Source organism: Furipterus horrens, unplaced genomic scaffold (assembly GCF_987537825.1).
Source record: "Furipterus horrens unplaced genomic scaffold, mFurHor1.1.pri manual_scaffold_2, whole genome shotgun sequence".
In the NCBI taxonomy this organism is placed as follows: domain Eukaryota; kingdom Metazoa; phylum Chordata; class Mammalia; order Chiroptera; family Furipteridae; genus Furipterus; species Furipterus horrens.
In genome coordinates, this window is record NW_028327172.1 from 216888677 (window position 1) to 216905661 (window position 16985).

The window sequence follows — 16985 nt, forward strand, 5'->3', positions numbered from 1 at the left end:
CTTCACTGGAGAGGACACTCCAGCGTCATCGCAAGATGTCGACTCAACACGGGAGGAGACAGATACCGGTTATAAGCTCATCCGATTGGCAAAGGAAACGAGCGCCAGGGGTCTCCTCTGACGGTGGGAGAGGTCATCGCACCTCACTGGACAACTACCGCCCGCCTCAAGCTGGGCAGCCCCCAGCCAATTAGGTGCCGTCTCGCCATGGCTCGCCTGCCCCACTGGGTGCGTGGGGATCAGAGAGGCGTCTCTCGAAAAGTGGGCCACAAAACACTCGCACCAGGCAATTCCAAGCAAAAAACAAGAAAGAAGCCTCCAGCTCTTCGCCTCGCTAGCTGGAACATCAGGACCATGTGTCCTGGACTTACTGCAGACCTTCCGTGGATCAATGATGCCAGGAAAACCGCCGTCATCGACAGGGAACTGGCATGACTAAACATCGACATTGCGGCTCTACAGGAGACCCGGTTGGCCGACAACGGAACTATCAGAGAAACCAACTACACCTTCTACTGGCAAGGGAAGTCTCCGGACCAACCAAGACAGCACGGTGTTGGGGTCGCTGTGAAGAACACGCTTGTTAACTCCATAGAGCCACCCACAGGAGGCACAGAGAGATTAATTACCCTCCGATTGTCAACAACTTTCGGCCCAGTCAGCATTCTTAGCGCGTACGCCCCAACCCTCTGCGGCACCACCAAAGAGAAAGAACAGTTCTACCATGCACTGGACGAAGCGTTATCCAAGATCCCCAGAAGTAACGCTCTCTATCTCCTTGGAGACTTCAACGCAAGAGTAGGAGCCGACCACATGGCCTGGCCCACCTGCCTCGGAAACTTTGGGAGAGGAAAGCATATACGAGTGGTCCCTTAAAATCATAATGGCGCTGAGCAAGTCCTGTGGCCTAGTGATGTCACAGTGCAAGGGCTGCAAGGCTCATCCGGCTGCGGTTGAGACGGCGAACGGCTCCACCCTGGTGTGGGTGAGGAGGACACTGAGGGGCTCCTGGAGGGGCTCCTGCGAAGCTGACTAATGAGCAGCTCTCGGCACTGGAACCGGAAAACGGAGCTGACGAAGCGGCAAGAGAATAGGGAACTGCAGGGGAAGACAAAGAACCTCCAAGAAAAGGCACCATGAAGTGTTTGCAGATCTCAGCAAGCTCCTTAAGAAGTCTGAAAACATGGACCCCAACAAGATCATTTAAACATATGAATTAGTAGAAAGGAATGGTCATGGTGCATTATCTGATTATAAGCAACAGAAAAAATAAACAAGCCCAACAAACCGCCATGGACACATTTCTGGAAAGAGTGCTCCTCCCAAAGAGCCAGCACTGGCCCATCAGGTGTTCTAGAAGAAGGCAGCTCCCTGCCTGTTGTCGCCCCTAAAGACCTTCCCCTGGGGCAGGGTGTGGAGGAAGAAGAGAGGGATACTGATGATCATAACCCTGTCTGGGCCTATGGTAAGGTATGTGTATGTCTTGTTTTCAACAAAAAAATTTTAAAAGGTAAAAAAATTAAAACTTTAAAAAAACAGAAAAAAGTTTACAGAATAAGGATATTAAAAACAGTTCTAAAAAAAGAAAAAATATTGCCCTGGCTGGTGTGCCTGAGTGCGTGGAACACCAGCCTGCAAACCGAAGAGCCACCGGTTCGATTCCCAGTCAGGGCACAGGCCTGGGTTGCGGGCCAGGCCCCTGGTTGGGTGGCGAGTGAGAGGCAGCTGACAGATGTTCCGCCCGCACATCGATGTTTCTCTCCCTTTCTTTCTCTCTCTCTTCCCCCCCCCGAAAATCTTTTTTAAAAAAAGAAAATAGTTTTGTACAGCTGTACAATGTATTTGTGTTTTAAGCTAAGTGTTACTACAAGAGTCCAAAAGACAGGAAAATTTTAAAGTTTATGAAGTTACAGTAAACTGAAGTTAATTTATTATTACAGGAGTAACACCATTTTATAAATGTAGCGCAGCCCAGCACACAGACAGGTGTTACAAAGTCTGCAGCAGAGCACAGTCAGGTCCAGGCCTTCAGCTCACGCCCTCACTCGCCGCCTCGCCCAGAGCGACTCCCGGTCCTGCAGGCACCGCTCACATCAGGACCCTGCACAGGGCCACCATTTTTATCCTTGTCCCGTGTGTCTGCAGTCCCCTTTCCATACACATTACTGTACGTTCTCTACGTGTAGGGACACGAATGCTTACCCCTGCGTCACAGCTGCGCACGGGACTCAGCACAGGCACCCGCTGTGCGGGCGGGGGGCCTGGGCGCGGGGGCTGCCCCGTCCAGGTTAGCGTGCGTCCTGCCGTGACGTGCGCGAGACGACAGAGTCGCCTAAGGACGCGCTTCTCGTATTTCTCAGAACACACCCCCATCACTCAGCCAGGGAGACTGTCTTTCTGTTTGGTCTCATTCTACGGTCACCAGTAAATCTGAACGTTCTTCCATAAGAAGCACCAAACAAGCGCCATCATTGCAGGCGCCGGCCCAGGCGCAGCTCTCCTTTTCCGAGCTTCCTGTTCACTAGAACGCCGGTTGCTTCCTTCGCGGCTTCCACGCGTTCCTTACGGAGGCTACTAAACCCGTCACTCACACGCCGCCAGTACTTTCCTCAAGTTCAATCCACTTTTGAATTTAAGGTGGATTTTGACATTCCAGTCCAAGCCATTTTTTTCTTTATCAACTGACCTTCACAGCCTAAGAATATAGGTTCTTTTTGTAGTAATTTTTCCGCTTTCTACACACAGGAAATTGATCTGATATTTACGTTTGTTTGCAATGTGAGGCAGAGACCTAAGTTTCCCCTAAGCAGTCAGTCACTTGGTTCAAAAGTCCACTGTTACGCCACGGATACCGAATGTTACCTTTACCGTCAGTACACACACACACATGCGTGCACACACATACACACGCACGCACACGCACACACACAACGCCTCCCTAACTTTCTACTCCGCACCTTCATCAGCGTCACTGGCCACCTTAATGTCCTGCACAGGTCGCACCACAGTGCTGATGGGTTCCCACAGTCTGTGCAGCATTTATGTATTTATTCTTGCAGATGACCAAGTTCAAAGTACACCCACTAGAATTTTGATCAAAATCACTTTAAATGTAAGGATTAATTTAGAGAAAATTCAACTTTTGATAAAAACATCTTCCCACCTAGGAATAAAAGCTCTCTATGCCCTTCAAGAGTCAACAGCAGTCTTTACATATTTTTGTATATTTCTTGTCAACTCCTCGTAATTTCACATGTCGGTGCTACTATGAACAGGATCTCGGACCGTTTTGCTATCTAACTGATTTACACTAACCCTAAGAGCATGTTTTAGAAATAAATGCCTGCACGTCACTCAAGCGGAGTGTAGGTGTGCTGGGCAGGATGACGGTGAGGGTCCTCCGTGACTCTATTGCTGACCAGGTTTCCAGATGGCGTGATGCTCATCCATATTCAGGACCAGGAGGCTCGACCAGCAGGCCAAGCTAAGGCAGCTGCATGGCCACACTGCCTGGAGCGGCAAATGGCTTCCCACGCCAACCCCAGAGGCCGCCACTGAGGCAGCCCTCTGGAGGTGGGGGCAGTGCACCACAGAGGCCACAGGAGAGCACCGAAGACCTAGACGCCCTCAGCAAGAGGCCACCGGAAATACCTGCCATCACCAAGACTTCACCAAACATGGCACATACATAAACTACCACTTCAGCTCTACACGCCCAAATGCCTTCCAAGTATGGAATAGAGCTCAAAATAAACACGTTTTTTGATCTGATGAGACTAAAAACCTCCCCTCTAGGTCCACGCCCCATACAACACCCTTTGAAGAAGCTCCTCTGCAGAACAGGGGTATGAAGACCATCGGTACCACATCACTCGCACAGAATGGATACCCTCGTATAAAAGCTGTGAGCAGGTACTACTGTGACTTAAGACGGCAAAGTGGACCACAAATCAACCCTAAAATATCTCCACACACTTTACTAACACACAAACCTAAGCCAACATTCCGTCCGTCCCACCAAGACTTATCAAGAGACGAAGGTAGAAAGCACAAAGCGCCCAGGTCAGAAGAGAGCTCGCTGGCTGGGTCCACGCGCTTTCAGGGCGAAACGCCACTGCCAGCGATCTGGGTGGTGGAGTCAGGTGAGCACAGCAGCAGGGCACCCAAAGCTGTCAGGGATTTACGGTCACGTCACACAAAACTGACAAAAAGCTACTGAGCGAGGCCTGTCATGACAGGAGGCTATGGAGCACACCCACGGCGTTCTGGACAGGGTTTCCCATGGGTCACCTGATCCCTAAAGAACCCTACAGACAGGGGTGCACATTTCACAAGGGAGGCAAGAGAGGCTCCCAGACACTCAACTTATCCAAACCACCCAGCTTCTAAGGAGTGGGGAGAAATTCCAACTTCTCCCCTTCTCCCTTTTACCCTCGTACTGTGTTCAACAAAAGCGTGCTAACTCGGAACTCTTCCGTGTTGACTTTCAGGACAGGTTTTCCTTTGTTACATTTTCTTCCCACAGGATTTCTATAGATAGAAACAGAGATCATCCACTGTATTTCACCATCAACTGGGTGAGTCAAACTGAAATGAAATAGTATATGTAAAATCCCTTTAAAAGTATAAAATACAAATGTAAAATGCCATTAACCCTTTGAGTGCCATACGTAATTTGAAATTTGGATCAACATGAGAAAAAGTTATATCAATATATAACCTGAGGTACAAAAAAAAGAGAACAAAACATAAAATAGGAATTATTCCATTGTTATTTACATTTAAAGCCATTGAAAAAAGTCACTGGGAGCGACGCTGGCACTTTTGGGAAAATTTGTCTGCGTGGCTTGCAGCAATGTTGGCACTCAAAGGGTAAAAAATAAGTGCGTCACCAAGTGTCCGTTAGTACTGAAAGCAAGATTATTATTATCAAGGCATTTTCTGGCAGATTATAAAGAGCTCTTCCAGCCGGAGAATAACATGAATTATTTATTCCAAGGGGAAGAAAAGCAAGGAGGTATTTCACACATGCCCACCTGCGTAACAGAATTCAGAAACCACAGGTACACCCGTCTCCTACTCGGCCCTTAGGAAAAGGCCTAAAACATTCCCCCCCACCGCTGCTACGGACAGTGGTCAGGAAGACAGACCATCAACAGCGGAGAGAACCAGGAGAATCTGCAAAGAAGCTGCAGAAGAGGGACTGCTTCACCTGGAGGAAGACTGAGCAAGGGAAGCAGACCCACAGTCCGAGGCCTGCAGCCCCACCCCGGCCACGGGGAGTCCCGCACTCCTGCAGGGCCAACCACCAGCAGCCCAGGGCCAAAGAAAGCGAACCAATGGACTGACCGCTGGATGGGCTCGCGTGGCTCCATTTACTAAGCTAACGTAAAATAACAAACAGAAGACAGTTTTTAAGTGATTGCAGCTGCCAAGGGTGCCAATACAATACCATCCTGCGGCCCCCGGGTCCCACTGGGTTACAGTGTCGTCTGTGCGCTTAGAAAAGGCAGTAGCGCTCGGTACAGGGCCGCACAGCCCCGGCACACAGCAGATACGGGTGGGTCTTTTTACCTTTTTTGATCCACACCCGAGGAAATGTTTATTGATTTATTTTTTTTGGGGGGGGGACATCACGTGAGAGAGACACATTGATCAGTTGCCTCCCGTGCACACCCCAACTGGCGATCAAGCCTGCAGCCCTTGGTGCATGGGACGACACTCCAAGCAACCGAGCCGCCCGGCAGGGAGGGGAGAAGGTCCTTTAAAGGCTTAGGACAACTGGGAGACAGAGAATATTCTAGCCCACTAAGAATGAACATACATAAAGTTTTCATTTTCAAAAGTGTAATTACCTGAGAGACTGAGCCACTATGTTCTCACATATTGTCAGACAGTGAGTCACGCGGTCTTTCTTGGTGGCTGAGAGTTCTTTCTTTCTAAAATAAAAGAAAGGAAAAGAAGTGAGCAGAGGTGTGAGTTATGCACTGCATTATCTGCGCACATCACTATGCGCTCCATAAGCCCTTCATGGCTGCCAGGAATAACCCACCTATGCTGCGGGGGGGGGGGGGGGGGGGGGGTGTTGGGCGGGTGCAAAGGAGAAAACCCGGGGCTTCCTCCACCTCCCTGCGCCACAGCAAAGTCAGGGGATGTTTCTAATGCACCTTCTTCCCCAACTGAGCGGAGACACTGCAGTGCAAACGGACTCGTCCATGACCACGCCGACAGAGGGGCACAGCACCCAGCGCCTCCTCTGCGTACGGCCGCCCCCTTCTCAGAACCACACCGCGCACGAGTGCGGCCAACAGACCATGCAGCCTGCACGCCCTCTGGTAGGTGTAACTTACAGACAGCGGCCAATCACCGCGGTACCCACAACAGCTGGAAAAAGCCCAGTGCTCAGCGCCTTTCTCAAAAGCCTCCTGCTAAGACTGCTCAGCCAAACCGAAGGAGATAAGCAGCCAGGTCAAGACCAGATTAAAGGTGCATGCTCCCCACCCAAAGCCAGGGCTGCAGATGTCTTCAAGGCAGGCACCTCACAGGTACGGGGAGGGATGATCCAAAGGGGAAGCCAAAAACAAAGCAGGCTAAGAACTACATCCAAAAAGGAATCCGAGTGTAGTTACCAGTACATGGTACAAACTGGAACAATGAAACCAGAAGACTGCTGGGTTTTTGAGGGAATTCTATTATCAAATTGGGGGGGGGGGGGTCTAACCTACAAACACTGTGACTATTTAATCCCTAATGCAACCATCAGCCTCCAAAAAGTGCCCTGTAAGGTCCAGGAGGTTACAATCGCGCAAATCCAACCAAGGCACGCCCTCCAAAAGGCACTGCCGGCAGGCCGGGGAAGAAAATGGGCAAGGAAGAGCCTCCAAAGCGGGGTGGGGTAGGGGTGGTCAGGGACCTTAAAGAGCAGACAGGAGACCCAGGCAGAGGAAAGAACCAAGGCCCGAATGAGAAGCCTGGCCCGTGGCAAGCTGAGAGGCGCTTCCCAGCGACCACCCAGTTCAAGTCCCTCACCACGTGGGCCGGGGAACGCGTGTTTCCCCCGAGTCTCCTCCCTGAATGCGGCTGACACGGCTAGGTTACGTTGCAGAGCGCCACTCACCCGCCAGAACACCCTTCTTCCCTTCTTGGACACATGCCTGCCCCTTAAAAGTCCCACTGCCTCCCCTCCCTGCAGCCAGAGACAGACCCCGACTGAGTGCCCAGATGAAGCGGAACCGAGGCGGTGTGCGGGGCGGCTGCCTCGCTGGCTTGCCCTGGGCCTCTCCTTGCCGTTCATTCCAGCTGGAACGAGCATGCCGGATCCCAGTCGTCACTTCAGGGAGGCCGCAGAGCGACAGGAGGGAGCACAAGCAGCGCGGGTCCCACCTGCCACCCCCAGGGACCACCCCCTGCGAGAGCTCTGTGAGGGAAATAACCCACACTCGCTTCCCCAGGAGGATGGGCGCACCCAGCGCCCCGCCAGACCGCAGGGCCCTGCTCGGCAGGGAGGAGGGCAAACCGTTAGTGCACACAAGGGTGAACCACCACGTACCAGGTTCAAGGCTACACACTGGATGAGTCCATTTACATGACGTCCTGGGTGAGACAAAACTGTGGACCCAGAGCGATCAGCAGGGTGCAGGGGCCGGGAGGCGCAGACGCTGGGGGCACCGCAGGGGCATGGGAAGCTCGGGGGTGGTGGGACTGTCCCAAACTGGCTCTGGTAGCAGTTACGCGGCTTTACGCATTCGTCAGAACGCACAGAACTGTGCGCTACAAGGGGCATGTTTTACCACATGTAAATTATACCTTGGTTTTAAAAATACAGAAGAAAGTGCTATCACAATTAAAGTGCTCTCTCCTTTAAACCACTGACCCACACCAAAGTCTCTGTCGCTGCAGCTTAGTGTACTGGGGTGGCCCCTCAACATGGCAGTCTCTTACACTGGGTCTGAAACCTGTCATTAGGGGGCTGGTAATGAGAAATAGGCCTAAAGCCCTGGCTGGTGTGGCTCAGTGGATTGAGTGCCGGCCTGCAAACTGAAAAGACATTGGTTCGACTCCCAGTCAGGCCACAGGCCTGGGTTGCGGGCCAGGTCCCCAGTTGGGGGCATGAGACAGGCAGCTGATCCATTTATCTCTCGCACGCTGATGTTTCTCTCCCTCTCTTTCTCCCTCCCTTCCCCTCTCTCTGAAAAGTAAATAAATAAAATCTTTAAAAAGGAAAATGCTGACAAACACTGAGCGGACCTCACAACTAAACGGCAGTCAGAATAGAAATATTCATGACCTGGGTTTCCAGCAAAGTCCAAACACAAGGAGAACCTTCATGCCAGGCGTCTGCACCTCCCAGCCGACTGCCAGTTGGTGGCAGGCGCCTGTGCTCCCTGGGCCAGACTCCCCCGCTGGACCGGAAGGGGCTCAGCTAACCTGGGTGGAAAACCAGGGGTCTGGATGGACCGACCCTCATGGGTTGGCCATGGCTGCCCGCACGGAGCCTGTAGAACAGAACACTCTGAGGCCTCATCCGTGTTCAGTAGGAGACTGACAAGTGGGATGGCTGCGTCCCCCGGAGGCAGGGGAAGGTGTCCCCTCGGGCTGCAGCAGAATAAGCTTTCATGAAGCATGACTGCTCCTTGGACTTAATGAGACTTAATAAGCACTGAGGGGAGAGCACAGCGCAGGCCAGCCCCTGTGTGGGTAACGCCGTCACCAGGCAGGGCTTCGGTGTGCACACTCAGTGGCCAGCAGAGCGCCAGTGAGGGTGTGCCAGCGGCCCCACACCAGTCCCCCCCCACCGCCCCCCGTCCAGTGGGGAGCTGGTCAGGCCCACGGAGCGTCTCTATCTTCTTAGAGGGACAGACGCTAAGTTTTACAAAGGACTTTGTCCCCCTCCTCACATAAGTGATAAACCAAAAGGACACAGCAAGCAATGAAGTGCACTGCACAGGCTGTTGAGGCCCGCGCCCTCTGCCACCAAGGCCTAGGCGGCTCTTTCCACGCACCAGAACCTGAGCACGTCTGCCAAACCGCGGATGCCAAAGACAGGCTACGGTGCCCGCTTCCAAGCCCCGGGTAGCGGCGCCCATCCAGCTCGGCCTCAGGTTCCTCTAACCTCCATCCTGGGTCCAGGAACTCCAGCCACTGGGAAGAACTCACTCGTTTTGTTCATCTCCCTTCAAGCTCAGTTCTTGTACCTTCTATGGTTCCTGCTTGAAATTCCTCCTTCCTGTCTTATTTCATGCAATGCACAAACTTGGCAGTTCAAGAAAACAATACCTATTTTGTTCCTCGTGAAACTTAATTACCGGTAGACTGATGAACTGATACGTCGTCAAACCGACTTATTCCACATGAAAAGGGAGGAAGGAAATTAAGGTGAAAAATGGAAGAGCCCCATTCTGGGCAAGAACTGGATAAACAGGGTCAGAGCAGTCCTGACTCTTCAACCGTTTTTGGTAAAGCAGCCATTTTAACATCGTCTCCAAAATGAAAACACACCTCAGGCAGCACCCCGACTGTGTCACGGAACGACCTGCACAGAAGCACACGTCTGCGGGGGGGCGCGGCAAACTCGGCGTCCGCAGCACGCGACAGCCAAAGGGGGAACTCAAGCCCTCTCGCCTAAATGCGTGTTTCTAGAGTGTGTGACAGTTATGCGCAAAGAAATGAGTCGGCAAGGGGAAGGCGTGGAGCGCCCGAGGGATTAGCAGCCACTCACCTCTCAGGGCCTGGCTAGCCGCGCTCACAGCGCTCTCAGCGCACTCGGTCCGTGCCCACGGCCCGCCCAGCCGGCAGAACCGAGGTCCGGAGGCTGCATCGCCCACAGGCAGGGATCTGGTCTCCTGACCCTCGGCAGCGGCTCTCTAACTCGCCCAGTGCTATGAAAAGGTAGGGTGGTCGCGACGATGAGGAGCCTTCCGGAAAGGTTTTCTCAAAGAAGGCACGGACACCAAATGTCACTTTGGAATTATGTTTCAGACATAATTTAAAAAGTGGTGCTTGTCTAAGGGAATTGGGGCGCAAGACTTCCCAGTCTACACTGCATCACTGAAAAGGGCCGTTAAAACAATCCCTTTCTTACTACGGACTAACTGAATAGAGTGACAATCTGCCAGGGAAAGGTGCTGTTCCAGAACCAATCTGTGCCACTGAGCGGAAAAAGTCTGACACGAGACCCCGTGCTGTGTGAGCGCAATCACAAGGAATGTCCAGACACGCAAACCTAGAGGCAGAAATGGATGAGCAGCTGCAGGGGTCGGGGGCGGAAAGGGGAGCAACAGCTAATGGGGCGGAGCCTCCTCCTCCGGCTGCAGTGCTCTGGAAATCAGAGAGCAGTAATGGTTGCAGAGCCCTGTGACTATACCAAAAACCACGAAATTACACATTTTGAAACGGTAAATTTCAACTTTGAAAAACTCTACCTGCAAATGCAGTCAGCACTTCCTCTGAAGGGACCCAGCATCGGATGCTTCTCTGTCCACCAGGGGAGGGCTGCTCGCCTCAATTGAAGTATGTATTGAGGTCATTATAGATTCACGTGCAATTGTAAGAAATAATTAAGACCCAGTATACACTTCACCCAGTTTCCCACAATGGCAGCCTTTTGCAAAACTATAGCACTGGCACTGACACAACCCACCAATCTCCTTTACCACTGTGTCTAGTTCTATACAAGTTCACCGAACGTGTCAAGCGTGTATGTATGCGCACGCGCACGTGTGTCCAGCCCCACAGGAGCCTCTGAGGCCCTGCTAGAACTGCAGGCCTCCCTCTCCCCTTCAGGCCCCCATCACACCGTGTGTCGTGTCTTGGGACTGACTGGCTGTTTTCATGAGCATGATTTCCAGATCCCGTTCTGCCAGAAGTGGGCTCCTCACTGCTAAGTAGTTCAACTGTTCACCTGCGGAAGGACAACTAAGCTAACTCTGCTTTTGGCTTTCGGAGACAGAGCTGCTCCGACACTCGTGCGCGGGTTTCCGTGTGGACCTCAGTTCTCATGGCTCTGGGGTGAAGGCCCAGGAGTGCCAGCGCCAGGCCGCGGAGTGACTGTGCACTCAGTGCTACACGGGAGGGCCTGCTGCCACCCGGCGCACGCAGCCGCCTGACTCTCCCACCAGCCGCGATTCAGTGGCTCGGTTACCAAGGTGGCCTCTCCGGGTTTGCCTCTGCTCAGTCCAGCCCGAAGGCCGCCCGCTGGTGCCCGAGGCCCCACATGCTGCCCCTCGTCTCCTGCGCCTGCCCCTCATTTCACCGCAGCCTCGCTGGCCTCCTCGCTGCTCCACGGACACAGCTGCCCCCGCCTGGGCCTCTCTCCTTGCAGACCCACACGGCTCTGCCCAGTGTGTGTCACCTTTTCAGTGCACTGCGTCCCCACGTAAGCGTGCACAGCTGCCTGCCTACTCTGTGCTGCTGTCTCCAGTTTGTGTCGCCACCGGTCCTGCTGCTGCTGCTGCAACCCCGGCCGCCACAGGGCCTGACGCACAGCGGGTCGTCTGGTCCACCCCCACGGAAGGCCCCACCCCGGCGCTGGGGCTCTTAATGCCCACTCGCCTCCAGTGTCACAACTGACTTTGGGCTATGCAAATGCTCGATGGCCCTGGGGCAGAAAAGTGACGCTGCCTCACCTACACCCGGACATACACGAGCAACAGCAGCCTTTCCTCCCACAGGCCCACAGCACCCCTAACCCCGAGGAGAGGAGAGGAGAGGCCCGATCGTGTCCAGCAGAGTCCCAAGCGCTCCCGTGCATGTGAGCTGCCCACAGGACCTGTAAAAGGCAGACTCTGCCTCAGCAGGGCTGCGGGTGGGCAGACTCTGCACTTCCCATAAGCTCCCAAGTGACACCAAACTGCTGGCCCCGAGGCCACTCAGAGCAGCAGGATATCTAGCATTCTTGTCTCTAACAGAGTCTAGAATCAGAGCTGCTTCAACTTAACACAACATTAAATAACATCTTCTGCTGTGCCTTGTTTCCTTTCTGTCTGAATAAGGAGGGTCCCTTACTCAAGGGTACCCGCAGGGACTGAGGCCGCGGGGCAGGGCCACTGAGGGGGAGAACTCATGTCAGCAGCTCATCTGCCAGCTGGGACCCCACCGACCTCTGCCTTTACGTCCCCAAAGGCCCTCTGTGACAGTAAGTGCTATAACATTGCGCAGCAGTTAGGAGGAATTACACGGGCAGACCTTGCTTTACTGCACCTTACTGACTGCGCATCACAGGTGTCACACCTTTTTTTTTTTACAAATCGAGGGACCGAGATGAGGCCTCGCTTTGGAGCAGTCATCGGGAAGCGAGCCTGCGGGACCTGCGGGGTGGACCTGCCTGTACTGCTATGGAACAAGGCCCTGCTAAGTGAAAAAATACAGTGTGAGCTCAGTCATGCAAACAAAACAGGGAACATGTTTAAAATGCCTGTATGTGCATTACAAGGTATGTCATAAATGTCATTTTAGGGACTGGGACCGGGAGGAGGACTTTGCTTTCCATCTTCTGTGCTATCTGAAGACGTTTTTACCATGTATATGTGAAACTTTCATAACTTTTAAACTAGTTAACAAAAAGCAACTGAAAAATAAATTTTTCCCATTAGTGGTCCAATCATATTTAATCTAGGGGAGAACAAACCACAGCCAGCCTGTTTTTGGCCAGTCTGTGAGCTAGTAAAGGTTTTTACATTTTTAAATGGTTGACTAGCCCTGACTGGTGTGGCTCAGTGGGTTGGGCAGGGTCACCAGTTGGATTCCCTGTCAGGGCACAGGCCTGGGTTGCAAGCTGGGTCCCCAGTCGGGGATGTGCAAGAGGCAACTGAGATGTTTCTCTCCCTCTCTTTCTCCCTCCCTTCCCCTCTCTTTAAAAATAAATAGGTAAAATCCTTAAAAACGAAAATAAATAGTTGACTTTAAAAAAATCAAAGGCCATTTCATGATGTGAAAATTATATAAAATTTAAATTTCAGTCTCAATAGTAAAATTCTATGGGACCACTGCCCCCCGCATTCGTTTACGGGCTGCCTCTGGCTGCTTGGACTCCACAATGACAGCGCTGAGAAGCTGCAACAGAGCCACGCCTGCAAAACCTGATACATATAGGATCTGACCTCGACAGAAAGTTTGCCAAGGTTCACGGATAAGAACACTTAACACTGTTAGGATGTCAATACTCTCCAAATTAATCTACAGATTCAGCGTTGCAAGGGGCCCAGAATAGCCAAAACTACCTTGAAAAAGGACAAAGCTGGAGGACTCCCGTTTCACCATCTGAAACTGTGATACAAAACTACAGTCACCAAGACTACGTAGCACTGTGGGGGAGAGACAGACCCATGCAGTAGAATGGAGAGGCCAGAAATAAACCCATGCAGTTAAGGGCCATTCATGCTCACAAGGTGCCAAGGAAACCCAACTGGGGAAGAATACTCTTTTCAACAGAGGGTGCTGGGACAGCTGGGCATCCACACGCACAAGAACAAAGTCTGACCCTCACCTTATACCTTACATAAAAATTAACAAGATAGGTAAGACCTAAATGTCTAAAACTCTTACGAGAAAGCACAGGAGTCGTAAATCTGTTACTTTGAATTAGGCAATATTCTCTTAGATATGACACCTCAAGTACAGCAACCAAAGATAAACAGAAAACTGGATTTCATCAAAATTAAAAATGTTTTTGCTTCAAAGGACACTATTTAAAAAGTCAAGGGAAAACCACAGAAAAGGAGAACACTTTTTCAAACCACATATGTGATAAGGGTCTAGTATACGCACAGTATAAACCATGATTGATACAATTCGGCCATAAAGAACAACTGCAGGCCTGGGCGAGAACGCGCGCCCCCAGCAGGACAGCGGACCCCCCCCACAGGGCCGCAGCTGCGGGAGGGCACCCTAAGTGACCGCACCGGCCACAGCGAGGCTGGCGGGGCTCTGCCTTCACGCTCAGGCCCCTTCTCAGCTCCTCGCCGCTGCCCACATCCTGGCAAAGCCGCCACTCCTCGCCCCAGCGCTGCAGTGGCCTCGGGCTGTCCCCTGCCCCTGCCCGTGCCCACCTTCTCCGCCCTCAGCCAGTGTCCACGGGAACTGGAAGCCGAGTCCTGCTCACTGGCCGGAGAACAAACGCTCCCGCGCCACTCAGGACAGCACCAGTGCGTGTGCCACACGCGAGGAAGAGGCAGGCCCAGTGCCGGCGCGGCCCTCCCCCCGCCGCTCTGACCGCCCCTGCCGGGGTCTCCCGCTGTCCCTGCTCAGGGTGCCCCCCGCCCCCTCCGCACCTCCCGGCCGGCTGCTGGACTTCGGATCTTCACTCCCGGCCACGGCCTCAGCGGAAACCCCCCCGGAACGCCAGCACCTCGTTAGCCCTGAGCTGCCGCGCCCCCGGCCCGCGCTGCTGCCCCTCCGACACACGTCGCCAGCCAACAGTGCGTCTCCCGTCGGCTCCCGCGCGCGCCCGCTGCGCCCCTCGCCGCGATGAAGGCCCCTGCGCGCCGAGGGCTCCGGGCTCACTGCTGCAGCGCTGCACCCGCGACAGCGCCCGGCGCGCGCTAGAGGCTCGGTAAGTATTTCTCGGCGAGTAAGTAATTCAGGCGGGGAAAACCAGGCGGGAAGCTGAGGGAGCGTGAGAAAGTGCCAGCGGCGAACGCCCAGTGCCTCCTGCCCCACCCAGGACCCCCGCGCCCCGCACGCCAGCGGGAGCAGATGCTCAGACCCTTCCCGGGAAGCCCCCGTGCGGCTGCGACGCTGGTGACACACACAGAGACCGAGAGTCGTAAAAACACAGCCGATGCTCCTAAGTGACTTCCGGCCCCTCTTTCCGTGGGGAACGGGCTTTCCAGCTGAAGCACCAAACGGAGATGCCGAGACCCAAATCCGTAAGCACCGCGTTTGTCACTCAGAATGCATGAATACCCGCTGTCTCCACAGCAAACCACGTGAAAATACATTTATGCACTTGAGTTAAAAGAGCTATAATTAACCCCATTGCAGCTGGTTTCTGAGCGCACTAAGAACCTCTGAAAGCTCCTACGTCGGAACAGCTGTAACTTAGAATCTACAATCTACCCCCACGTACGCACAGACGATGCCTGGAAGGAGGGCCAGGTTAGCGCTTGCCTCCGGGAACGCAGTTGAGCGCTCGGGCGCGGGAGAGAGATGTTTAATCACTACCTTTCGGAGTTCGCATCACATTAACGTGCCGCTCACGCGAAAGCAATGATTAAGTATTAACGCAAGTCCACCGTATCCCAGCTCAGAACGTAACGAGACAGAACCTGTCTGCTCCGTCAGGCCGGCGGCAGACGGAGTCTCCTTGCGCCCGTGTTCCGGGGACAGGCGACCGCGGCAGCTTCCGTCGCCAGCGCGGGGAGCGGCAGGCGACCTCACTTTCGGGCCGAAGAGTCTGCCAAGCCCCGGCGGCAGCGGGACACGCTGCCCCCCGCCCCGCCCGCCCGCTCACGCCGGCCCCGGCAGAGCAACCACAGCGGGGCGGTAACGAAAGCCGCTTTAAAGGAACCTCTCCCGGTCTCCGAACGGGCTCGTCACCTCTTAGGAGAAAGAAAGAGTTTGTTTCTCGAGTTTGTTCGAACAGACCCGCCGACGTTTCCCCGGTAAACCCTCGGGACCCGGCACGGACAGAACAGGGAAACGGCGCGGGAAGGGAGGGTCCGAGCGGCGCGAGCTTCCCGGGGGCCTCCGCTCCTCCGTCTCAGAAACGCGCCCGGGCACTAGCCACGGGGCCCCTGCGCGCCGGCAGCACCCGCCGCGCAGCCCCGAACGGAGCAGAGGCGCTCGGGGGCCGCCCGCGCCTTCAACCAAACGCGCGCCCTCCGCCCGCGGCCCCCTCGGCCCCGGGAAAACAGGCGACAAGCTCCAGGCCTGTCCGCCTCGCGCCCCGGCCGCCGTCCTGCCTTCCCGCTCGTTACCAATACCGGCCAAGTGGGTCAGCGCCGCCCTCGGCAACCGCGGCCTCGCCTCCCGCCGCGATGCCCGGCTGCGCGCCCGCCCGGAGGCTGAGGTCATGCGCGCCCACAGCGCGCCCGCTCCGCTCCCGGCGCCCCGAGAGGGGTCCCGCGCCCCGACGAGGACAGGAGGGAGGGAAGCGGCCCGGAGGGAGCCGGACGCGCCGCAGCCCCAGCTCTGCCCGGCTCTGCTCACGACGCAGCCCCGGGTGTTGGCAAGTTCCTCCCCTCACTTCGCCCGCCGGGGAGGGCGGGGGCCGGGACAGGCCGCGCCTGCCCGCGGAGAAACGGGAGCCCACGCGAGGCGCCGGGAGAGGGCCCGGGACGGGGGCCCGCGGCTGCAGGTGCGGGGGGCCCGGTCGCCGCGGGGCCCGGGAAGGCAGGGACGCCGCGCCTCGGGGCCGTCGCGGGGCGGGGAGCTGCAGCGGGCCCGCACTCACGGTCGGGGCAGCGGCTCCTCGGCCCCGGCCGGGCCGGGAGGCGGCGGAGGCGGCGGCGGCGGCTGCTGCGGGGGCTGCGGCTGAGGAGGCGGCGGCGGCTGAGGGGGCTGAGACGGAGACGGCTGCTGCTGTTGCTGCTGCTGCTGGAAAGACTTGAGGGACTCGAAGGCCTTCATCAGCTTCTCCAGGGTCGCCATGGCGGTCTCCTGCCCCGCGGGGTCAGCGCCCGGAGACCTCGGGCCGGCTCGCGGCGCCGCTCAGCAGCACAGCAATGAATGGGGCTCGGGGCCTCGAGCAGGACAGGGACCGAAGCGCCCGGCCATCTTTAACCCGTCCCGGCAGCCCCCGCGGCCCTGCGTCCCGTGACGCTAAGCCGTCAGGGCGGGGCCAGGCCTGACGGCGGGGATTGACAAGAGGCGGCGGCCTCTGCCAATGGCCAACCCAGGCGCTGGCCCGCCCCCGCGCCCGCCAGATCGCTTCTAGAGCTGGCGCAGCCACTGAGATAAAAGCGCCTCTGCCCGGCGCGGATGCGCGGCGCTGAAGGGCGGGATCTGGCGCTGAGGGCCGGATGCAGAGCTGAGGGCCAGGTACTACA

At 55.5% G+C, this 16985-nt stretch overlaps 1 protein-coding gene across 1 annotated transcript in view; it reads right to left on the reverse strand.

The window, feature by feature from the left end:
- Positions 1-16720, reverse strand: part of HTT (huntingtin) — a 111941-nt gene extending 95221 nt beyond the window's left edge. Inside the window, exons 1-2 of the mRNA XM_090267143.1 lie at positions 16391-16720; positions 5856-5939 (exon numbers count right to left, since the gene is read on the reverse strand). Coding sequence (XP_090123269.1) covers positions 5856-5939; positions 16391-16587 — 281 coding nt within the window. The 5' untranslated portion in view covers positions 16588-16720. The remainder of the gene's footprint in view (positions 1-5855; positions 5940-16390) is intronic.
- Between the last annotated feature and the right edge of the window lie 265 nt (positions 16721-16985).